At 41.3% G+C, this 25,356-nt stretch overlaps 2 protein-coding genes across 11 annotated transcripts in view; both read right to left on the bottom strand.

Moving 5' to 3' along the window:
• Window positions 1-12,293, bottom strand: part of MND1 (meiotic nuclear divisions 1) — a 43,115-nt gene extending 30,822 nt beyond the window's left edge. The window contains exons 1-4 of the mRNA XM_064148682.1: window positions 12,064-12,293; window positions 10,625-10,690; window positions 9,764-9,821; window positions 7,771-7,919 (exon numbers count right to left, since the gene is read on the bottom strand). Coding sequence (XP_064004752.1) covers window positions 7,771-7,919; window positions 9,764-9,821; window positions 10,625-10,690; window positions 12,064-12,066 — 276 coding nt within the window. The 5' untranslated portion in view covers window positions 12,067-12,293. The remainder of the gene's footprint in view (window positions 1-7,770; window positions 7,920-9,763; window positions 9,822-10,624; window positions 10,691-12,063) is intronic.
• A 5,102-nt stretch (window positions 12,294-17,395) lies between these two features.
• TRIM2 (tripartite motif containing 2) overlaps window positions 17,396-25,356 on the bottom strand; it is a 110,371-nt gene continuing 102,410 nt past the window's right edge. For all 10 annotated transcript variants that reach the window (XM_064148672.1, XM_064148671.1, XM_064148681.1 and 7 more), the window contains 2 exons: window positions 22,785-22,925; window positions 17,396-21,776 (listed from right to left, as the gene is read on the bottom strand). In XM_064148672.1, coding sequence (XP_064004742.1) covers window positions 21,624-21,776; window positions 22,785-22,925 — 294 coding nt within the window. In that variant the 3' untranslated portion in view covers window positions 17,396-21,623. The remainder of the gene's footprint in view (window positions 21,777-22,784; window positions 22,926-25,356) is intronic.

The raw sequence follows: 25,356 nt of genomic DNA, 5'->3' as shown, positions 1-25,356 counted from the left end.
GGTACTAGTTATGCAAGAGAAAATGACCACCCCAGGCCAATCTCCTTCACAGACAAAAAAGTGAAAGAAACAGTTGTGCAAGCTAAATGAAAGAACTGTATTTCTCTGGCTGCCTTCAGAGTTGGCATAATTGGCATGACCTGTGGGACAGATGGCTGTCTACTCAGATACAAATACCAAGTATGCCAAATCAACCTTAAAAAACATGCTGACATGTCTCATTCTTCAATCCCATTTAACTACTGCAGGTCAGTCCTTGGCTGAAAGAGCCAAAAGGCAGTCACATGAATGCCAAAGCAAGAGGAAATTTTGCCATTTGAATATGTGAACATGAAGGATGCTTGTAACTGCATATCAGTGTATTTACTAAACCTACAAAGGCCAAGACGATAGTTAACAGGTTTGTTCAAAGCAGAAAAAAAAATTCCCTTGGAAAGAAAAATAAAAGAAAAAATAAAAGTCCTAATGTTACCCTGAAGGCCTTTTAAATATTGCTACCCTGAGCAGCTGGGCCATGCCCTGACAATGCCTTCAGGGACTAAGCAGACTGTTCCAACCTAAAATGCAATATTAATCTGATATTCCCTGAACTTGAGCCCTGACTAAGGACTACAAAAAACGAGTAAAAACTTCATTCCAAATTGTACACTGAGATATTATCATTAAAAAAAAAAACACAAAACAAACCCTCAGTAAAATACATCAACTCTCAGAGTTCTGACAGGACTCTTACATATTCAGTCTTTATGCCAATTTCATTGTTAAGTAAAGCTCAGACAGATAATCAAGTCACCTCAAATTCCTGAGACAAATGGAACTGCATTACATGTGTGCAACAGTAATGAGCTGTCTGACTGTGACAAGGAAAGCCTTGCCTCTAAAGTCTCCCTCCTTCAAACTAACTTCACCCATTCTGGATTTATGCTAGTTTTTTATTTTTTTAATTTCCTTCCCCTCAGAACAGGAAAATGCTATGAAGTGACACTTACAGAATTGCACAATCATTTTCTGAAATAAAATATAATATTAAATTACAAGACTTCAAGGTGAAAGTGAAAGCCCAAATTAAGCATGGTTACAACTCATTGTCTTCATCAGATCCAGCTTTGAAAGCTGTATTTGCTTCTACCTCATCCCCCCTTACAGCAGAGGCACACTCAAGAGGTTTGCCAGACAGTCCTTAGCATCTAAGCCCTTAAAATTTCTTGGGATGCTGGGTACTGCTGATATGCTGAACTGCCACTCACTGCTGCCATACCTACTGTGGGGCATGAAGAGACGTGCAGAGCATCTATGCCAGATTTGACTGGGCTTCTGGAACGAGAGCCCCATGTTTATTCCCAATTCTTTTGCACTTCAGATGTACTATTTCATTGCAATATCAGGAATGGAGCCAGCAGCCAGTATGCAAGCCTCTTCAAAAAGGAAAGGCAAACTGTGTGATATTACCTCAAAAAAAACACCTGGCAGTTTCACAGACAAAAATATGTTAGAAAAAGCCTGTGTTTCTTTCTGCATTTCATCATATATATATATATATATATATATAATATATACTACTGAGGCACAGTAATAATATATCCTTTTAAAGATAATAGAATTCTTCCTTCAAACCTACCTTATAATCTTTACTGTTACCACAGAGCCAGCTTGTTTTGAGTTTTTTTAAACTGCTCTTAACTCATGCCAATTTTAGCCTGTGCACAAGTAGGCAGGAAAGGAAAACCTACTCTTCACAGTTGCCATCAATCTAGTTACATATTAACATCTAGTTAAAGGAAAAGCATGAAATTCAACTAATGAACGCCAAATTATGAGGTTGCTTAATTCTAACAGAAGCCTCCAGAGCACAGTATTTTTAGAAGCTTGCCATGACAGCAGTAACTGAGCATACCCTCCAGGGCTTTGTAGCATGCCATTAAACATAATTCCAGAAGGCTCTAATTAGTCACAGCGTTAGAAGAGTATTCTCTGCTGAACGCTTTAGGACTTAGGAAGTTCAGAACTGTTTCAAGACATGAACATTTTTCAAGTGCTAGGTGCAAAGAGGTAACAAAAATCTCTGGACTGTTTCAAATAAAATTTTACTAGCACATTCCAAGAGACTGATCAAGGGAATAAGCTTTACAGGATCAACAAATGAGCAGAGATATAATCAACATATTCTTAATGTTTATATTATGCAAATTCTCAACCTCTTGCTTTTAGGACACCTCTTACTGCTACAGCTCCCACTGGATGGTATGAAGTTAACTAGTCATCCTATCCAGCATCTTCAGCACCCTTACATGACTCCAAGCACCATTAGGCCTGTTACTCTCATTGAACAGCTGTCAACTCCGTGGATTTGTACTTCAGTTCAGGATTGATTATTTTAAACCAGCCATCTCCAAACAGTTTTATCTACCTGCAGTTCTGTTTCAATCTCCAAACTCTGCCAAAATACCCTGACAATTGAGTGAGTCAAGAGGATCAAGGAGGGAGCTTGCTCAGACACAACATGGAAATTTCTTGTGCTTTAGCCAGTGCTCAAGCAGTCTCTAAAGAGAAGCTTTTCATGCAGTAATCCAGTACCAGTATTTGAGGAGGAAAATACATCTGTCTAGAAGGACAGAAATAAACCAAGCTGCATCTTGAAAGAAATTTCTGCTGGTTAAAACTCAAAGTTTTCTGTGCCCATTCTGAATAAATATAGTTCTCTTCCTTTTAGATCTTGTCAAACATCTCCAGGAGGCTTCACGCCAGATTACTCACTAATATGATTATTTTTTCCATTAACGATTTTCAATGTGCATTTCTTTTAAAAAAAGTATTTCCTAATAGAAGCATTCCTCAAGTCTTTGTTTTTAAATAAAACAAACCCTTTCTATTTTCAAATTTCCATGCTCATAAGGACATACAATTTGGTACAAGTGAAGTCACTCTTTTTTTGCCAATTTCATTCGTGAGCTTTTACTTATAATTTAGCTGTGGAAGGAGAGTTAGGATGTATTAACTTCTAAATTTTACCCTGGCCCAGTACATAAGTCATAGGAGGTAAAAGTCCTTTCTCTTACCACCCTAAGGCAGGAATTCAAGGAAAGAAACATCAGCTAATCCCTTCCCTCTTAGCTACCACTGACCCAATGCAATGCTTAGTGGGAGACAAAAAAAGAAATTCCAGCAACTCTCCATAAGTCTTTGATTCTCACATGGAACCTGAAGCGGGCACAGGGAACAGCATTAAATGTCCCCTCTGTGGCCTGTTCTAGAAAGACTTTTTAATCTTTGTTCTAGTACAAGGTGACACCCTCCTGCTCTGTCCCAGACAGAACAACAGCTATAATGCTGTTTAACTTTCCCTTGCAAAGCCTGAGAACATAAAAGAATAAGCCAAAGATACAGAACAAGGCAAAATCATGGAAAATAAGGTATGACAGTTAACGATAAAACTATGACATTAAGTGTCTTGAAGTGAACAGTGAAATGAACCACCACAAAACTAGACTGGGGAAAGGAAGTAAACTGGGTGTTTCCCCAGGCTACCAAATCAGTGCTCACAGTAGATAGTTACATTAACCACTGCAAGACATCTGATGATTTTGGTATTTCAGATCCATATCTGTTCAAAATATTATATTATGCTATGGCAATCTTCTATGACATTATGGCTCAGGCATATAACCCTGTCATACTGAATGCCAGACACTCTGCAATGTCACCAAGGACACTGAGATTGCTTCTGCCTTCCTTAAGCTCAGTAGTGTCAGTACTAAACCTGCCCTATGCAACTCCAGCTGAGATTCCTCAAGTCACACTGGCTATGATGCACACCACGCTGGAGAGATGGGACATTCCTTATAGCTTCTGAGTGTTGTGCATTGCAGAGTTGGTGTCAGCCCTTGAGGCTTTACAAAGGCCTCACTGTCACTAGTCACTTTAATAAATACTTAATTCAAGCCACTGTAAAGCAAAACACAAACAAGCAATCACTTTATATAAAACAGACTGCACAGCTTCAAGTGCATAAAGGAAAAAATGAAAGAAAAACTAAGCTGAATCTGTTTATACTAAGGTCACATCAGAGAAATTTTTCTTTTCCTCACTGACTGACACCTTCCTACCTTCTCAAAGTGTAGCAAAGGTTTTGGTTGCATACGTGCCTTCTCCATCAGTCCTTCACATCCATATATATCTCTTCCACAGAAACAGGCACACTGTGGGAAACATACACATAGCAACACATGGAATGCAAAAACTGAATATGCAACAGCTCTTGCCTGAGCTTGAACATGACTGTGATTAACATGCTGGAGTTGCTCATCTTCAGTCTTTGCATTCTTTGCACACTATAAACAATGGAAGACCACAGAATCATCAATAGATGGTGACTCTTCTGCTTAACGCTGCACAGGCCAAATTCTTTCTTAGTTTAATAAACCCCTAAACTTCCAGTATTGTTATGCCAAGAATGAAGATCTCATTTTGTCAAAATAAAACTGACCATAGGCAATTTAAAACTTCAGAACCTGACTGCCAGGAAAATACTGATAGAAGAATGAAACCACATCCTCTCACCTCCTCTTATGAAAGGGGAAAAAAAAAGCCAAATATCCTCTCAGTGAAGCTTCCACAGTGCTCTCATCAAAGATGAAGTTTCATTAAAGAACTCTCTGCTTGTAATCCTTGTCAAAACAATACCTTTCAGGCTATACTCTTGCTCTAGTGTCACCATCTCATAGCTGTACTGATACAACTATAAACACCATCTAACCAAAACTCAACTTCCAGCATCTGTTACTTTTTCAGTCGTCCAATTTGCAGCTGCATAAACACAACCAAGAGGTAAAGCATCTGACAGACAACATGAACCTTTTTAAGAACAGCCACACTACAGCAAAACAAATTGATACAAAATCCATAGGACATATTTTATGGTTCTTACTCCGTGAGCAACCACAGAAAAAAAATGCAGCAAATGTTACACAAACTAAAGATATTCACTGTTCTTCCTTTTCAGAAAAACAGGAGAAGTCCCAAAGTCAAACCTGGGTTAGAGAGCCGCACCAAAATCCTAATCAGATCAGCACAAGATTTGTCACGTACGCCAGTTTAGGGGTTAGTGCCCCTGACCAAACACAGGCCCCCACAAAGGCAAGTGAAAGACGGGGCAGAGAGAGAAACTGTGTCATAAGAAACTCTGTTCAAGCATTGTTTTTAATTGTCATATTTCTGCCTCAGGGCATCACACTGATGACATAATAAATCTTTCGAGAAAAAAAATCTAGAGTATACACAACTACTCTGAGGTGTAACTTCAACTATCTGGACAAAACTGGCTTGCTCTTCATTATGAATAGAGTCTAAGCCAAGGTGTGGCTCAACAACCACTGAAAACTCTGAAACAAGTCCCATGAACAGTTCCTAAACCAGGCTCCTTACAGTCACATGCTTTGCAAGATGTAGAGTGCTATGAGCAACTTGGCTAAAACATTATCAAGTACCAACACAGGCAGGCAAAAAGGTGCAGCAGGCATGACTTGTCAGATCTAAGCCTCAGTCCTATGAAATAATATTGAGAATTTACACCGCAGAAAAAGTTGTTTGGTTCCTCCACATTATTTTCAGACGTCTGAGTTCAGCATTTGGGACCACCTCTTTCCATTCCTTACTTACCCATGCCCTCAGCAGAAAAAGGCCGCCTGGTAAAAAGCTTTAACTGCAGGATGAAATGAACGATCAGATTTTCACACTTGTGCTTTAATTAAGGTGCCTTGATTCTGGCTTTTAACTGCTGAAGAAAGAGACCAACTCATGTGGCTAACAAGTTACCAGGACAAGACACAGGAAAAAAAATATGTCTCTCAGCATGCCACAAGCTGTACACAGGAATGATCCAAGAAAAGCAATGTGCAACAGAAATGGTACAATAGCTTACTTTTCCCTCTGCCCTGCATGTTCTGACAAGAAGTTTTGTGACTACTGAGTGACTGCATTTAGAAACCCTTAAGTAAGTCATTATGTGTTCACACAAGAAGAATACAAACACTAAAACAGCTAATTTGAACTCACAGACAGAATCTGTTACCATCCTGTAAAAACGTTCAGAGACCTGCTCAGTGAAAACACCACCTTTCCACTGTCAGTGGCTAAGTTATTTGGTGAAACATTTGCATTCTCTTCAGAAAGGCAAGGTAATGAAAATGAGTATTTCTAAGGACTCATAACATAGTCTAAAGAGAACTGACGTACCAATAAGCTCATATGTTCAGAGTAGGACTTGGTTTGCAACAAGGCTAATTCTTTCAACTGGAATAGTTTAATATTGCAAAACTGTTCATAACAGCAGACTTCTTGCTAAATCTCCTAACATTACAATGCATTTACTACATGTCTCCTATGAATCATAGAATGGATTGAGTTGGAAGGAACCTTGAAGATCACCTAATTGCAACCACCTCACTGCTACAGGCCCCTGAATATATCACTGGCTCATAAAAGGACATGAGGAGAATGGAAGTGAAAGTTCTAATGAGTCTTACTCTTAATTTTGCAAACCGCAGCAAATAACATTGAGTGTGTGACAGAGTACCAGTACTCCAGTGTACCAGAGTACCCTCCTCCCTCTGTCAGATCCATGCAAGCAGACACAGAGAACACCTTCATACAGCTGTTTAGAGCACCTGACCAGGAACAAAAATACTCAGGGCAAAAGGAAATGATCTTATGATGTTTAAAACAGAACAGTGGATTGCACTCCTTCAGTTTAGTAATGACTGAGACTTACAGGCCATGACAGCACAGCAAGAGAGAAATGACAAGGTTACCTCTCAGCTGGTTGTGCTACATTATGCATAAACAAGCAACTTCAGCTACTTAATCTGCTTTGGTAAGGGGTCTTCAGATTCACAAACTGCCTTCTCCAATTCCAGTTGGGCGGAAAAAGGCACGCTTTTATACAATGAATTTGGAGCTTTAAAGAAGTAGCTGAAGCTGACAACACTGTACTTAAGACAGCAATGGTGATACCAGAACTATATCTGCAGAAAATAATGTCTGTAAATATGTTCAGATGCCACCAATAATTTTGCATCAATTCAAATGATTTTGATGAATGGACATAATGCTAAATGAGCACAGATTTGCTGGCAGTGTTGTGGTGCAACCACACCACAAAGCTGCTTTACTGATCTTGTTATCATGTACTCCAGTTGCATGAATACTTTTCCACTCCAATTACAAGAAAGAAAGACAGTTCCTAAAAGGTAGGAAAGAACCAGATCAATAGAACAGCAGTGTTGCAATAAAAGATGCCTTGCTCTTCTGCAGATCATGAACAATTTGATCTCCCCTCCTAATAAAAGCAGAATATAGGATTACAAGTGCTCACAAATTAAGCTATTGATATAAGTAGAGAGGAAAACACAGTAGGCCATAAATAGAAAACACTGACACATGTACTAGGATTATGCATTTTAGTCCTCTCATAGCTTTTAGATCATCACCACATGATCATCTACATTACATAAGAGATACAAAAACATATGCTGCCTAAATATTTAAAGGAAGTGCTTAAATACCATTTTGCAGTTCCCAGACAAAATGTTGCCAACCTCCAAAAAGAACAAGTGCCATGTTGTACCATGCATGCCAGATGATTCTTATAGCAAAAGCTCTGCATGTGCACGTACACATGCACACCTTAGGGCAAGAACAAGAATGACAAGGTGGTATTATAAAGAAAAACAAGCTCATTCAAGTACACAAGTGCTTTCCTTAACATAGATTTACCTGAGACTCCAATTCCTCCAATTTACGCTTCCTGGCGTGAAGAGCTTTACTTGGAAAAGCCCAGAAATAATTGGAGGTTCCAATTCTATCAGTGTCCACCATGCCGTCATCAACCAAGCTTTGCAGAATCTCCTTCACTGACATTGAGGCTAAAAAAGCAAAACCTCCAAATTAGACCTGCACAGCGTCTCAACTATGGAGAATTACAGTTACCATAAGCTTTCATCTACAACCACTGGTGTGTTTTACTATAATGCTAGCTAGCTGGAAGAATTCAAGAGGACACATCCCTGTGTTTCACTTGAAGGGATGAATCCCTTTGAAATCAGCATTGTATACATAAAGGCTGCTCTTCTACACAGGCTGCCACCAGATGTTTGTTAAACACCAGCCATGATTATCACAAGATGTACACACATATTGCAGTACAATAACGTAACAAACTCACGAGAAGCTACTTGAGAAACTGTCTTGCAATCCCAATTCTAACATGGATTAATTTATAATTTCCTGCTTATTAAACCACTTGCCTGTACTGATGGTATCTGTCTACAGGCTCAAGAAGAGCAGATTTTCCTTTTGATGTATGGTTCCAAAATTAAAAGTGATTGGCAGTCAGAAAGATCAAAAACACCTCTGAGTGTAATTTGTTTTCTAGAAAATGTGTGGATTCACCAGTTCAAAAAGGACACATGTTCAACAAAGTAAAGGACTTATTATCCTCAAGTGTTGCAGAGGTAACAACTTCTGAGCTAATTTATAGTTCTCAGTATCTGATTTTCAATTTCAAGTCTAAAGGGGAACCCAGATTAAGAATATCCAATCTTTTGAAAGCTATAAGCTGGATGTCAGGAGATCAGTGTGTCATGGTTTCCACAAACAAGAAGCTTTTCAGAGTTAACTAGGGCTTGAGTTGCGTGGCTGAATGCTTTCATATGCAGAGGCAGGATGAATTTGGAAAGATATTAATAGCTTTAGAAACTCTAACTTCAGACTTGCAAGTATGAAATACCATTGCTTGCACTTACTGTTTTGCATCCACTTCCTGCACATTACAATTAAAGATACTCCTTGTCAAACCAATCAAGATAGCACCACACCTCAGCAGCAGCCTAAATGCCTCTGTTAGTTGCTGACATAACCGGGAAAAAAGACACCAGCTTTGCAATATCCACTGGTCTTTATTTCTTTCAACAAATCATTGACTCTTGCAGTGCCACAAAGATACGCTAGTCAAGAACAGTGGCAAACATTATGCTTTACCACCCTTTTGCCAAAGAACACAGAAAGAAACGGAATGAGGAACATATTAAAAAAATAAGTCAACAGCATAGGATAAATAATACTGGACCTAATTCTAAACCAATGGATCTCATCAAGAAGACTTTCACTGAAAAGATAAACACCTTTCATTTACATGAGGCAGGAAGTTCAACAAAATATTGACTGTGTACAACTGAACTAACATTTTAAAGTATTTGTGACAACATAGACATTTAAATTCTCTTTTCATTACCTGTGTACATGTAAATTTCATAGTCTCTGCAAGTCAGGCATCTCAGAGGCTAGGAGGAGCCTTATCCTAGATTTTAGCAGTCAACTTGAGCTTAGCTGTGATATTTTAATAATCTCCTATTTTGACCCTGACAGACACTAGCAAATAGAGGTAGGAATATGTTGTTGATGTCACTTTCAACTCTACAGCCCTGTGATTGACTAGTCTCCTTTTTTATCTGTGTCCTTCACATGGACAGTGATCACTAAAATTTCCAGACCTAGACGCAGTTTTCTGCCCAGCTCAAAACAAGCAGACTCTAGCAGCAAGTATCTAAACTGGGTCCTTTCCTCCTGGGACCTCAAGGTCCTTTCCTACTTGGAGTTCTATGATTCTCCATTACTACAACAACAAACCTAAACTTGTAGTCAAGAAAATTTTAACTGCATGGCATGTACCAAAAAGGATGAAGGAGAATTAACTTTTGTAAGCACTTACTAATTCCTTTTTCTTTTGGAGCAATCTTCTCTATGTCCTTCAACTGGAATACATCTTTCTGTGCAAAACATGAAAGACACCTTAGTTCCATCATCTAAGACTGTGTGTTGTTTTACATTAAATCAATGCCAGCAAAAGTAGGCAGGAAACACACTGTATGTTTATGTTTTGCTAGGCTAACAGGCTGCATATCCCTCATTAGAATATTCTAAGAATTAATTAATATTACTATTTATTACTATTCCTACTAAGCAATAATTGTTATAACAAGCCCTGTTCATTTGTGCTCTCAAGTCACCCTATTTTGTGTCAATTGAAACTACGAGCATCTTAGTGGAAAGAGAGCTCACACTGGATTTATCAGCACCAGATACAGCACATTGCTGGAGTACTCAAATGCCACCCTATATTTTTTAATCAGCAAAACATTAAAAATTATATATGTCACCTGTGCAAGTGTAGCTCTGTGCTTGGATCTCCACATTTCCTCTCCTCAGTGATTTTTTAGAGGTCTGCTCTTTTCCAGCATTCTGATTTCTTCCTACTCCCATAAACTGCAATGGGACATTACCTAATTCTATTCCTTTCCAACTCGTACGTGTAACAACCTCATAGCGGCAAGATTTGAATAGGGAGCACATGAAGCATTTGACGCTATCTATGCATCTTCATGCCTTAGCTCCACCTGGGGACAAGTCACCTGAACAGCAACTACTTGAATCAGGCTCTGCCTCTGTAATCTATGCACTTATGACATACGGCATTGGTGAAATGCACAGTTGGATATACAGAGTACATCTAGCTCCTTTTAGGATCTGCTTTTCCACAGATACAAGCACAGGACAATTCAAAGTTACTTACCGTTTCAAAAAAGATCTCCATCATGCGACTTCTCTTCTCCTCAAAGCTCAGACCTTTTTTCTTGGACTATTAACAGAAGAAATAAAAAAGAAGGGGGCAAAAACCAAACCAACCAACCAACAAAACCCCACCAACACATTCAGCAATTTGAACCAGTGGAAGTGAGGACTCTAATAACACAGTTCTTTGAGAAAGATGGCATAGGTTTGTTTCCAAGCCCTGACAGAAGGGGCTTGATCCCATTTTTTACTTAACTTGCTGCTTCCTTCTTTAATCAATCACACAGTCGGGCAGTATAGCATAAAATGTGCATCAAGAGCAAAATATCCAGGTTGATTTAGTTTTAAAAATAAATTGGAAAACTAGCTCGAAGGAATTGGGTATTTTACAAAGCACTATTGGTACTTTTTAATGTCTCTTCCTTTCACTTTAGCCAGTGATGCCCTACGCCAGCTGTCCGCTATGATGTTCCTATGTCAACACGATCAGAACATGGAGCCACCATATACATGCAAACAAGAGCATGAACAGGAAAGAGGCTGACCAACTTCTTTCCTTCGCAAACAGCCCTAGCACTATCATCAGCAACAACGCGCAGAGGCCCAAGGTGTAAAATGTAAGCAGCGTTTTTCAAAGCAGGTGCTTATTAGCTACCTCCCGCAGGAGCCAAGCGTCACGCCAGCAAACAGCAGTTACAGATCAGTATGTTTTCCAGAAGTGTTTTAATCTGGGGGCTCTCTTTCAAACCTCTTTGCCGGGTGTTCCACATGAAGAATATAACACATGCCGGGCCAGCAGGTTTTGCTGGCACTCATGCTGCTGTAGGTAGCCAGGGGTACGCCGGGCAGCAAACGCTCCCGGGCACATCAGCATTCTTCCCGCTTGGGCCCACCCCCACACAGCCGCAGCCTCTTCTCATGGAAGGGCACGGCTGCCCGTTCACCCCGCCTCCCTCCGGGTCTCAGCGGGAGTAGCGGGCACCGTGCCCACCTCGAGCTAAGGTTACCGAGCCTGCTCTTCCAGGGGCCACTCACGTTTACACATTTTATCTTCAAAAAAAACGGACGAAAGGATAGTGCACGTCAGGGGAATACTACACTCCCAGCCCCGGAGTCGAGGCTGATCGTTGGGAGTCTGCTGTTGCCCTGCGGCCGCTGGGCACACGAGCCCGACAGTAATCAGGCAGCGTCCGCTGCATGACGGAGACATGGCAAGGCGCTGCCGGCATTATCCTGGCCCCTCCCCGCTATTCCGACTGGCGCTAGCGCCGCCGCGCCCGCCATGGCCGCCTCGATCGCAGCTCCCTCAGCAGCCCCACAGCTTCATTAAGCTCCCGGCTCAGCCCGGGGACAGCCCCGCGCCACATCCCGCCTCACGGCCACCAGCGACAGCGGGAGGAGCGAGGAAGAGCAGCCGGCCTTGCCATGGCCACTGCTTACCATGTCGCCTCCTGCACGGGCCAGCGACGAAGTTTGATTTCGGCGCCACCGGGAAAGCAAAGGCGGGCGGGAGGCCGCGGGCGCGGCTCGCAGCGCCGCCTGCCGCCGGTCCGGCCCGCCCCTGCGGCGCGGCGACTCCCGGCGAGCCAAGGGCGGCGGGGCGGGGTTGACCGTGGCGTGGCGCGGAAGCTGAGGCGGCCGCAGTGCGGCGGTGTGAGATGAGCGAGAAAGGGAGCTGCGTTGTTACGTTCTGAAACGTGCCTTCGCGTTTTTATAAGGCGGTCTCGCTGTGCCTGAACGCAGGTCATCGCCTCCCTCTCGCGTTACCTGTCATACCAGCCTGGGGGGTTGTTTTGCTAAACGCTACCAAAGGCAGGCGCAGACAAGCGAGGCTGGGCAGCAAAACTTGTGTCCCCAGGCACCTGTGAGCTTCCCGCGGTACAAGTGAAGGTGGTGAGGTGTGGGGCTTGTACCGAAGTTTTACCTTTGGAATTGCCCAGGTTTTACAGCAAAATTTTTGCAAGTTCTCGTTTTGTCTTCCTGTGTTTGTCAGTGCCAATCCATTCTGTATTTCGTGTAGAAAATGGAGTTTTCATGAGAGGTACCACTGTCATGTCTTCAATATGTACTGCTGTGCTATTGAAATTAACAAAAAATAACATTTCATAGGATGTTAGGGGTTGGAAGGCACCCAAGGAGGTCGTGGAGTCCAACCCTCCTGCTGGAGCAGGACAAAAGTATCTAACACAGATCACAGAGGAGCACATCCAGGCAGGCCTTGAAAGTCCCCAGAGAAGGAGACTCCATGACCTCCCTGGGGAGCCTGTTGCAGCGTTCTGTAACCCTTACAGTAAAGAAGTTCCCCCTTATGTTGAGGCAGAACCTGTTTTGCTGCAGCTTACACTCATTGCTCCTTATCACAGGGAGCAAGTGAGCAGAGCCTGTGTCCCCCCGCTCCTGGCAGCCTTCAGATACTTATAAACATTTATCAAATCCTCTCTAAGTCTTCTTTTCTCCAGACTAAAAAGCCCCAGGTCCCTCAGCCTCTCCTCATAAGCCATGCCCTCCAGTCCCCTCATCATCCTCGTAGCCCTCCACTGGACCCTCTCCAGCAGATTCCTGTCCCTCTTCAGCTGGGGAGCCCAAAACTGAACACAGTGTTCCAGATGAGGTCTCTCACTTCAAGTCCTGCCACGATTGGTTGTGATCATTTTTGGAAAAGAGATGCTTGTGAGCCTTTGTCTGCAGCTGTGTATTTGATGATCTGTGGTACATGTGCTTTATCCCTCCTGGTAGCTACAGCTCTGACTTAAGGAGCTAGGCTTCTGTGCCAGCACTGCCTGCCACATGCTCTGCAGATCCTTTTTTCTGCAGGGTGCAGCAGCAACAGTGAATTAGGAGCACATTGATGGTGGTCTAAAGCCACATGTATTGTATGGCTAGCCCCATATAGGTACAACAGGACATGGAGGAATTACAACCCTCTCTACCCCTCGAAGCAAAGAACCTAAGCACATGTGCTGTTACTCAAAACAGTTGTTCAGTGCAATGACTGTCGCAGCAACCCTAATTACTTTCAATTTTATTTATTATTTGTGCTGTTAATTATCTTCCTTTATCTACAGCGCTGCAGGGAAATTGCTTTGCAGTTTAACAGCAGTACGTTAGTAAACTCTTAAAATTAGTATGGCAAATAAATTCAAGCAAATGAAAACATGCAAGCTGAAATGTTCAGCAGTCCCCAGGAAGCTTTTTCATCACTTTTGCAAGCTTTGCCTTTTCCTGAAACTGAGGTTCTCCTAAATACAGACCTGGCCCATGATCCTGGCCCATGTTCATCATTGTGCATACCAGTGTACTCATTCCTAAAAATTAATGCAAGTTAAAACACTCACATAAAGCTTAGTACAAAGCACAAAGCTTCCTTTTTCTTTGTACTTCCTTATGCATGTCATTTTTTACTCACTATCCTGCAATGGACTCTGTTGGCAAGCCTCCTCATTGTTTGTTAATGTTCTGTCCCACTGCTCTTCCATTTCTTGGGCCAGCCCTCAAAGTGAGTGTGTCCCCACGCTCCCTGTGACAGTTGTTTCCCTTCTGTCACTATAATCTCCTCTCTGCCAGGACATGGTCCCCTTTCTGTGCCTTCACAGCCTGAAGTAAAACTGGGCTCTGGTCCTTTTTTTACCGTTGGCAAATGACATTTGCAAAGCACCTGTTGCAGTGTGGGTTTTCTCCCAGTGACACGTGTGACCAACAGAGTGGGTGTCAGAGCTGATCATGCTTCTGATAGGAGAGAGGGTGGTTTCAAAGGCATGCACACTCTGAAGCAGGCTTGAGGCTCATACCTCAGGGCTTCTGTTCAGCTCAGTTGTGAGGCAGGAATTCTCCCATCTCTCTGTCACACCTGAAACTAGACTATCAGGAAACACCCAAGTCTCGCCTTTGGTTGGCTGGAGCACACAATTTAAAAGCCACAGCTGGAAAGCATCTCTATTTTCAGCAGTTGGATGTGATCACAGCAACCAAGCCAGCCTGGCATATTAAGTCACACTTTGGGGCAATGCTGGGGCATTGTCTCAGGACTCTCAGCAGGTTTTCTCTGCCTGTAGCTTCTGGAGATACCCAGGCTCAGACATTCCAAGTGCACTGGCATCCCTGAAGACCTTTCACAACCAAATCATTAGGCTAAATTTATTCTGTAATAAGAGGTTCCTTAGCATCTACCAAATTTTTGCAGCACATCAAAACTAACTGATTTGAAAGACCACTGGGTGGAAGAGATACCAGAGGAAGAATACACAGAAGTAGCTCATGCTCTATCATGTGAGAAAGTTTTCCATTACTGGATGAAGTGGAATGAAGAACTCATAAGGGGCTTCAGAACATCTAATGTGCTATCTCACCGAATTTCTATTCATATACTATTAATACAAAGACAAGACAATATATAGAAATACTTTGGAATGGGGACTCATAACTGCGGCTTCCTATTAGTAGACTGTTCTCATTTCCCAAGCTTCAGCATCTTGGCATGAACTTTTCTATGCTAGCAGTCTGACTGACAATTTTAAGTACCAGCCAAAACAGTTTTTCATCATTAATGAGGAACAGAAAATGCATTGCTTTGTCAGTGTTAAAATATGCTTAGACAAGATAAAATTTGTGCCCTCCTTCATTTTGCTCTTACAAATCTGTAATTGAGTTAAATTCATAAATTCTGTTTTGAAAGGAGGTTTTATTGACAATAGCAGGCAGGAAAGATGGGAAGTTAAGAGACTGAAAATTGCCCTAGTTGAATTTTGTTACTTTTGTATATATGCACCATGGTGCAGTCTAATTACAGGAGCTGTTTTTTCACCAGATGGGAAGAACTCGAGGTGATTGCAAATCTGTTTATTTTTAGAAAAGTAATAACAACTCTTCTGAGCCCTGTGGCTGCCTCCCACAACATCTGTATGACTGACAGCAGAAAGTTGCTTCACTAGAACTTGAGGGTGGAGGATGAGGAGAGCTCTAAGAGATGCTCACCCATAGGAAGTGATAACAAATTCCAAGGTCCAAGCAGTCTGTGGTAGGATGTAGCTGGTTATCAGGAAGCAATGTGATCCATGAGTAATCCACACAGGCCAGTCTCTGCAGCATTTCCTGCCACATTTCATCTCAGATGAGTGTTTGGACTGTAAGCTGGTCCTCCTCCAAAATTTAGTGCTTCCAGTTTTGCTAGCAGAGAATACCACCTCATTGAAGTGAGTACCTTAAATACTACTTCTTTGGTAACTAGACATTTCACTAAAACAAACTCACAACAGATCTGAAGTTCAACAGCCTTCAGCTGGAGAGAGCAATTAACAGCAGTGGCAGCTCTCTGTTCTACCAGCACAGCTGGGGCCCAGAGACAATGTGTGTCCACAGAGATTACACTGACTGTTCCAGTTCACTGAGATAGATTTGCTGGTGCTGATTAGGAAGCACTCACGTGAACTGGCAGCAGAACTATGGGGATGGTTAACTGCAGAGCAGCACAGCTGGATATGAGAGGGAACTTCAGCCTAAGGAAAAATTAAACACCTTTGAACACTGAAGTTGTGTGTATCACTCTGAGGAGAAAAATCCTGATTACGTCAAGATGAGAGCTTAAAACACATGCACCCATTGCTACTTTGGCCTTACTCTCCCTGCTGTTGTTTCTCACTGGTGAGATTGGGCTCTGTATTCTGATTTACAGAACTTCTAGAAGATTCTGCTGCAGCATTCGAGTCAATATTCAAATAAGTACCATGGGAAAGCCGAAGAGAAAGTTGGCCATTTACTGCAGAATTTTCTTGCTAAAGGGCATCATTCTCCAGTCACAGTGCCCTACTTGTCTGATTTTGCTTACTGGTGGGAAACCTCTGCTCTAGGAATCCAGAGAATAAAAACAATTTCTAGACCATCAGTGAGTAAAGATTGGGAATGCAACAAGAGTCAGCTGGTCATTCTGCAGCTCCCAGGATATTCTGTGCCATTTCCTTTGTTCCTCGTGGTCTTTAGAGCATGGGGAGGAATGAGTGCTCTACAGTTCTGAATGTCAAACCAACACAGTTCTGCTTTGACCTGTGGGACTTTTTTAGCTGGTGGACAAACAAAGTCTTTTGATTCCTTTAGAGGATTTGGGGTTAAGATCTTGGTTTTGAGTGTCCTGAGACCAAGCAAACACATATCATCAGTCGGACCTGTAGGTCCCTCCTGTAAGAATGTTTCCAACCACATGAAGTATCTGAAGGTTCTCCCTTACTTCATGAGTGAGTTCCCAATCACAGTGAGTTCTCAAAGGATTGCAATTCGGAGAGTTCACCAGTGACCAAGACGACACTGACTATCTAAAAAAATAGCTGACATGAGCTGAAAAATATTCTTACAGGAAAGGAGTCAGATTGAACTCCCAAGACCAATTTTTTGTTCTTCAACAAGAATTTGTTTGGTTTTCTGCAGCAGGCCCTTGAAAGGTTGCAGCATGCCCTGCAGCATGGCAGAGCTGAAAGGTATTGTGTATTTCCACGATACAAACAGAAAAGCTTGCTACCAGTAATCTTACTTCCACTGATGAAAATGTTAATTCTGAAGCAAAGGAGATGACAAGGAAGCTCCAATTCCCTATCTTCTTACCAAGAAGGACCCAAGTCCCTCTTGAGTGTCTACATAAAAGCTAAATAACCCCGAGACAATCACAGTGTTCTTGGCTTGTGACCTGTGGTGTCGGGCTTTCTTTTAGATTTTCCTGCATTACTGGGCTGGTTTTAGGCACAGTGAGTATGAGACATACAAAACAATAAACCCTCAAACATGAAAATAACAGAGGAAACAAGCTTTATTTTTATTATTTGACATTTTTGTGCGTGGTAAAGTTACACATTTGATTCATGTTTTCCAAGACAGAGTAATTTGTTTTTGTAATTGTTGGCTAAAGCATCAAGAATATTGTGGCACACAGGAAGCTAAAACTACACACACACAAACACTTTGATGCGCATCTTTCATCCTTAACCTTAAGGAGACAAAGTTTGTGTTTAGCCTCACAGGGGTTTAAAAAACAAACAAACAAAACCAAATGAAAGGAACCCAAACGAGGAGAATATTTCATTATGAGTGTCAAGAGAGTGCAAAGCTTACACGCATACACAAAACATAAGAGATGATCCAAAGATGGAATGTACAAAACCCCTTTTAGAAAAACAAATTAAGAAAAAAGCCAGACTTACTCCTAGAACTGGAAGCTGCAGCTTATCAGCTGGTAGGGATTTCTAAAAGGGACTACTGCCATACACTATGCAGCTGAGGGAACATTCCCATGTCATAATGCCAAAGTAAAGGTGTCAGGCTTAAGGCCGTGTTGCTCACAAACATCAACCAAAGTGCTGTACATTCATTGGAAATAGTCTTCCTACTCCGTAGCACAAATACCTTCTGCACACTCCCCACGAACGAGCCAAAGCAATTGCTGCTCACGATTTTTCAGTGCACGCCATGACTTCATAACTAGCTGGCACTCACAGCTGAAAGCCATTTCCTCATAGCAAACAACATATGGGGCACTTGTAGTTCTCATTATGGCAACACTAGATCCCTAGTTATAGAAAATATTGACCAAAAAAGCAAAAGCCCTCTAGCTTTTACAGAACAAAGGAGCATTTACTAATAAATAACCCTTCATACACATTAGGCAAATGCTTGCCTAAACCATTTTCATTTCCAGCCACGTTGCTGCTGCTTTAGCCTATGTAAAAATCTCTGGCTGTTTACACAGGATTTATCTGAGCAGATCCTTCATTCTATTCACAAGACAATGAACATACCATTGGCTAGTTTGTCCTAAAATGCTCCAAATTACAAAAGATAGGATAAATTTCTGAGGTACCTTTTGAGTTAAGATTAGTTAAATGAAGTGTGCATTTTTCACCACTCATGCTGTGCTAGTCAGTTAGCATTCTGGGGAGTCAAGGGATCATATGGTTACACCTGAAATCTGGCAGCAGAATGCCTGTAAGGCCTTTAATAAATGCTAACAACATAGCAAATCAAGTAGCCCAATTTTGATGTTCTCTTAATTGGATGAGAAAATAATCTGCCAGATTTTTAGAACAGACTTTCTGCTTTGGTTGCTCTTTGTAAGGTGTGGAAGCCAAGCATTTTAAGCTAAGCTGGCTTCAGAAGTACACCATGAAAGTGCACCATGCATCTTGGCTTCCCAGTGCCAGGCAGAGGTGGTCAGACCTTGGGAAGGAATGCCCTGTCCCACTAAACCTGAAACTGCACCTGGCAAAATTTGCTCTCAGAAGAAACTCCAAATTAGTGATATATTTTAGATGCAGTTAAGTGCTGCTCTGATGATAATGTCTGAAACCTCACTAATGTCTGAAAACCCAAAAGACTGTTCCATAGTAAGAAAAAATCCACATCATCCCTAACAACTGTTAGCTGGATTGTAAGGGGGAGTGTGCAGAGCTCCCTATTTCATTGGGTTGTCACAGGTTATATAAAATCCAAGTAAACAACAGTAAAACAAAGGGACTGCAAAGCTTCTGAGACAGAAGTCAATACATGGAAAAGAACAGTCTTAATTAATATGTTTTGATTTATAGGTTAGAGTCTGATTTCTGTGGTTCTCAGAATTCCTGGACACAGAAGATTTGGCAATGTTTCCTGAGTGGAAACCATGCAAGTTTAGTAAAACATTATGAAAATCCAAATCTGGAACTAGATTTTATTAGTAGTATTGGTAACTGACAGCAACAGCACACCTCTCACTTTCTTTTTATCTCAAAGTACCTTTACAACCTCTTAAAATGCTGCATATCTTTTCTTCACTGATAAATTAGCCATTTAAGGGCATTCCAATGTCAGAAGTTATTTGCTTGCAGAAGTCTGCTTATAAGGACACTTAGAAGAAAATTACTTAATCATCAGAAAATCTGATCTACAACTTAGTTAAATTTTGGTAGGACACTTTATTATTTAACAACTGAGATATCATCTTAAGAATTTTAGGACAAACTTACTTCAACCAGAGGATATTTTGTTCTTGTGGTAACAATAGTCTTGGTCTTTATCATTTCAAAAACATTACTACCACCAGTTTCTTAGCTGCATTATATAGTCCAAACCTTAAGCCTTACACACAAAATATTTATACCAGTGAAATAAGAAAACTTGTCTTTGCATGAGAGTTTGTAAATTGGCTCCATGTGCAAAACAATAAACAAAGGAAAGAAAAGGAAACATCTTCAAGAAACAAACTCCACACTTAAGAAGTCTGGGCTCTGCATTTTACAAGTCAAATGCATCTTTACCAAAAAATAATGTTCTCAAATCCATTGAAACAGCAACCTTAACCTTTTAGGAATAAGACAAATACTTATAATAAGTAATTTAACAAAAGATTTTCTTTCAATTTTGCAAACATGCTTAAAATACTCCCCTGGTCCTGGCCCAATGCCCTTTTGTTTCAAGGCCCTAAAAATGAGAAAAGACAGACGGTACTTCCCAGGCTATCGTGGGCATTGGCAGCAAACTCACCAGCTCCTCAAATGAGGTTTGAGAGTGAGCACCACTCTCTCTGTACTAGGCTACGTAACAATTCATCCTTTGATCACTGGATTTAGAAGAATAAAGCCAATGCTAGTTTTAAAAGGACGAGTTCACACTTAAAAAAGCATTCAAAACAGAACAAGTCATATGATTGTAAGCATTTCCAGTTAAATTAATATTTCAACAAAGAACACAGCAGAGAGATCTGGCAGGAAGGAGGAGGGATGCCTCTCAGAGCACTGCCATTGTTAAATGGCATACATACTTCCCCATTTGCTGAAATAAGCTACATTTACTTTATTTCTGTTTCAGTCATACATACATACATACGTACAAACAAATTGGAACAAATCTCACAGTCCTTATTTTGTCCTCTAACAAAATTCCCTTTGATGAAGGACTTCAGGAATCGGTTCAAATTCATTCTCATTTGTAACGTGTTTTTCACCACGTAAAAACAAATAGCTTTGGTAACCCTTGGCTTTCCTATACAACCTCTGTTTACCACAGTTCCTTTGGTTGTATAATGCAGGTCCTCCATAGGGGTACCTCTCTGGCTTTCTGTCCTGTGTGATGCTGCGTTTTATTTTACCGGTTAATACAATGAGTTGCCTTGAGGGAACATGGCAATGAACGCACACGAAAGAGTGGCACACACATGAGGTTAATTGAGTTAACATTGTAATAACCCTGATCCTAATGAACTAGTTTGGTGTCAAAAGGTCTGTCGTTGTACAGAAATCCAGCTCTCACTAATGTATCGCTACAATGAAGTTTTTCCAGAGCTTTAGAATTGTCAGGTCTCTGCAGAGTCTTTCCAGCACACTGAGCAAGAGGAAGAGTGAAAAACAAGCACGTGAAACAATCCTTCATTAATCCCACACGAGTAGGGAATTTGCATTGATTCTTGTAGTGCTAAATGTTGAGCTGTGTTAGGTCTGACGGTTAGAGCTAGATGGGTGTCATGAGACTTAACCTTATACTAAAAGGACTTACTTGTTATAGATAGCAAGACTCAAGAATGTTAAAAAGTGTAATACCTACCATGATAATGAGATCTAGAGGATTCCCAGGATCACCTCTGGGTTAAATAATGCATAACAGTGACACTTCTTCAGATTTGGAAGCTCTGAGCAGGAGCTACCCTTCGCAGTCTTCAAAAAGCTTTGGGGACTTTTCCCATTCTTTTTTCCTTGTTTTTGCCTACTTAGTTAGTTCCAGTTCCATAAGCTGCAGTTTGTGTTTAATATCACATTGTCTTTATGAAGTCAGTTAAAGATTCTGTGTATTAACCCTTACAACAAAAGTTCAGTGAGAAACTTAGGAGGTGCAAGTCCTTTGTAAACAAAGTAAGTTTGGAAATTAACACAAGAAGTCTGTAAGAGACTCCTCCATTATTAAAAATTAACTCAAAGTAGGAGATATCCTGCAGTGGATCTCTAGGACCAGTCTTTTCTTAAGGGTGGATGATCATCCAGCTCCAGAGTGCATGGCTACTGTAAGTATCGGTAGACCTTGAAGCAATGATTTCCAGAGTCTGCAACTACAACATGGCCATCAGAAGTAAGGGCCAGACCCTGGGGACCATAAAGTGGGTCAGCAGAGGTGTTAATGTAGGACAAAAACGATCCACTTCCATCAAAAACCTTTGAGGGCGAGAAAGCACAGAATAAATGTTATGAATAAGAAAGAAAAACAGCGGACACAAGTCTGCTTTCAATTATACCACCACACATCTCAGGTCTGATATGGCTGAGGTATGCTAAAAAAAACAAGGGCAAAATATGCTCTGATACAAATGTTTTTCTTACTAAAAAGAACCAATTAAAGCTGTCAGCATGTCTGGCAAGAATTAAACATGCAAAGTAATAAAAAAATTGTAGAAGCAACTTAGCTGTTCCTGCTTCTAAAAACAGCCTAGCTACAATAAATCTGACTCCTTCGGGAACTCAAACACCACCTCGTTTTCCTAACAGGTATTACTGTTTTGGCTAGCAGGACTCTTCGGTTCCCACACAGAGGAAACACAGGAATTTGTTTATACTGCTGACAGTGCTTCCCCAGAACAACTCAGCTCCTTCATTTTATAATTCAGTGACAATAATACATGCACTTATTTATTATAGATTCTTTGGCAAATAAGATGGCTTTGTGATTAGCACTCGGAAGGCAAAAAGAATGCAATTCTCATAACATAAAAGCAGAACTTTTTCTCAGCATTTAAAGAAGATGATAAAAATCTCCATTTGCCTCAGGGCCTATATAGATCATTTGTGGTTTCATCTTCACCATGTCTCCAATCTTCTGTTATGGTGATTATAAATTACTATAATCGCAGCAATGCTTCTAAGCCTCCTATGCCATCAAACAGCTTTTGGGGAACTACTTGGAAACAAGAGCCTTGGTGACAGTAACCATCAGAATTGCTGGCAGTGACACTGGAAAAGTCCCTGGTCTGATAGCTACGTCTTCTAGAAGTGAACAGACCACCAATGAGACATATAAAAGGCTGTTAGAAACATCATCACATCTAATGCTGCTATCTGTCCAATGCTGCTATCCTGTTACTTGGGAAGTCAAAAGGCTTTGGTGGCCCGAGTTACCAATCTGTTAGTTTTCCTGATCAAACACCTTTGAAACACACAAATTCCTACCTGTATCCGGCTGTTTCCCCAATCTGCTACGATAATATTTCCGTTGGAATCTACAGCTACTCCAGTTGGTGCATTAAATTGTCCATTTCCTTCTCCATTGGATCCAAACTTCAGTAAGAATTCTCCCTCCTGGTTAAATACCTACACGAGTTAGAACAAAACCATGAATATGGTAAATATTAGTCACCTACTACTACCAGTTTATATCTGCTAATAGAACGGAATCGAGGAGTTGCCAGGAACACTTCTTACACCCCTCATCCCTAGACACACACATACACTGGAGGTGGAAGAAAAGGTGCCCACCTCTCCCCTCCAGCTTCCATGACACCATAAAGTATTTCCCTTCTCATCTGAGCTCAGATTTAGCTCAGATATTGAAATGGACGTCCCCAGGAATCCTGCAGCTTGTGCATCTTACAATTCAGCAGTGCTGTCTGGGAGTTGGGTCTTACAGAAATAAAACAAAGCTGATGTAGTCTTCTCTGACTTTCATAATTAATAGATACTAAGAACCACAGCATGATGCTTTCTGTACAGACAGTTCATCAAAGAATTCTCTGTGATGGTAACAGGTTTAGACAGCAGAAAGATGAAACTGATCAATGACTGTTCTGTCAGTGACCTGGATGCACCAATGGGACCAAGTGAGATACTGGATCTGTCATTTACACAGTACCTAAGCCATCTCTATTTGTTTTGGTCTATCCTAGACCCTCGACCAGCTGTTCTACAAGGTCCAACAGTGTTCTTAGAGGCTGGCTAAGGGTTGCAAAAGAAAATACTGCAAAGTCCTTACAAGTGACTGCACACTGCAGTGCAAGGAAGGTGAAAGAAATTAGGAAATCATCCTATTCTTGAACACCCAGAGTGAACAGAGGAAAAAGCACATGGGGGAGGCAGTACCAGGCTGGTGCCTCAGGTGATTAAATAAAATAGAAAAAAAAATCAACTCTTAAGGAAAAAAAAAAAAAGGAAAAAAGGAACAAAACTAGCCAAAAATGTATTGCTTTCTCCTTGGGTTAAGACATGGACAGCAAGTGACCAAATGAGAGAGAAGCCCACAGAGAGCAGAATTTTCCGTGGAAAATGCATGAAGGAGGGAATGCATTGAAGGCTCATTGGGGAGGGATATTTAATTCAAGACACTGGTGGCATACAGAGACTTTGGGAGGACCCATAAGAGTAAAACTTATTTAACTCAAAATTTACTGTCTGCTTTTCCCCTACCATCTAACAAATTAAAACAGCATCACCCAGATTATGAATTGCTCTCTAAGTGTCAACAATTTCAAGAACACTACAAAAATAAGGATCTTTTCCAATTAGTACCAAATTGTAAGAAATAACATTTTTATCCCACTGAGTCACACCAGAGACAGATGGGAAAGCTATGCTCTCATTAAGAATGCAGCAATTATAAATTCACTAAGATGCCACCATTTTTAACATCTCTTCACCTCCTTTTTGTTAATTTTAGTTTGCCGTTGTTGTTAACTCTCTGCAGGCATTCTCCTTACCACAATAAGCCTTGCTGGTAGAGGGATAATTTATAGAGTCATCGGCCTCCTGCTGCTTAACCACCTAAACTGCGGCAGCCTTGGTTTCTTTGTTGTAATCCAAACCACCTAAGTTGCTACTTCCTCTCTATAATTACAAAAGGATAAAAAGAGCTGGATCCCTGTTCAAAAGCTAGATCGCTGCTCAAGACCTGAGTGTGTCTATGCCTGGCAACAGTGATTTTCTATTTCAGATGAGTATATAAGATTAACCATTTCACAGAAGCACAGAACACTGGAGGTTGGGAGGGACCTCCAGAGATCATCCAGTCCAACCCCCCTGCCAAAGCAGGCTCACCCAGGGTAGTTCACTCAGGAGTGCATCCAGGTGGGTTTTTAAAGTCTCCAGAGAAGAAGACTCCACAACCTCTCTGGGCAGCCTACTCCAGTGCTCCATCACCCTCACTCTAAAGAACCTTCTCCTCATACTGAGGTGAAATCTTCTATGTTCCAGTTTGTAGCTGTTGCTCCTTGTCTTACTGCTGTGGACCCCTGAAAAGAGACTGGCCCCATCCACTTGACACCCACCCCTCAGATATTTATACACACTGAGGAGATCTCCTCTCAGTATTTTCAAGAATAAACAGTCTCAGGTCTCTCAGTCTCTGTGCACTGGGGAGCTGCTTACGTCACCCAATCGTCCTCCTGGGTTGTGGACTGAGAGTCCATCTCTGTGTTCACTCAGAACAGCCATTAGGTGAAATCCCAGGGATTTCACTGGTGCATGGGACTAGCTCACATGGCCTGAGACAATATTCTATTGCCTGTGTTTTCCCATTGCTCCTGCTGCACGTCAAGGGAAGGAAGAGGAGCACAGAAAGTGACTGAAGGGAATTTCATGGCCTGAAATACGCATGGGTAGGCAATTTCTGAAACAGCCTGTAGCTCTTTCATATACATTTGTCACAACATGACAGCTCAACATATATCCTTGCTTTGGTTTATGATGGAAACAAACAAATAGGCCACCCTATTTTACTATGACTGTTTAACAGACCATGAATCAGAACTTC

The sequence above is a fragment of the Pogoniulus pusillus genome, chromosome 9, assembly GCF_015220805.1.
Source record: "Pogoniulus pusillus isolate bPogPus1 chromosome 9, bPogPus1.pri, whole genome shotgun sequence".
NCBI classification, from domain to species: domain Eukaryota; kingdom Metazoa; phylum Chordata; class Aves; order Piciformes; family Lybiidae; genus Pogoniulus; species Pogoniulus pusillus.
The sequence above is the reverse complement of the archived record's forward strand: the minus strand, read 5'-3'. Positions and strand labels throughout refer to the sequence as shown.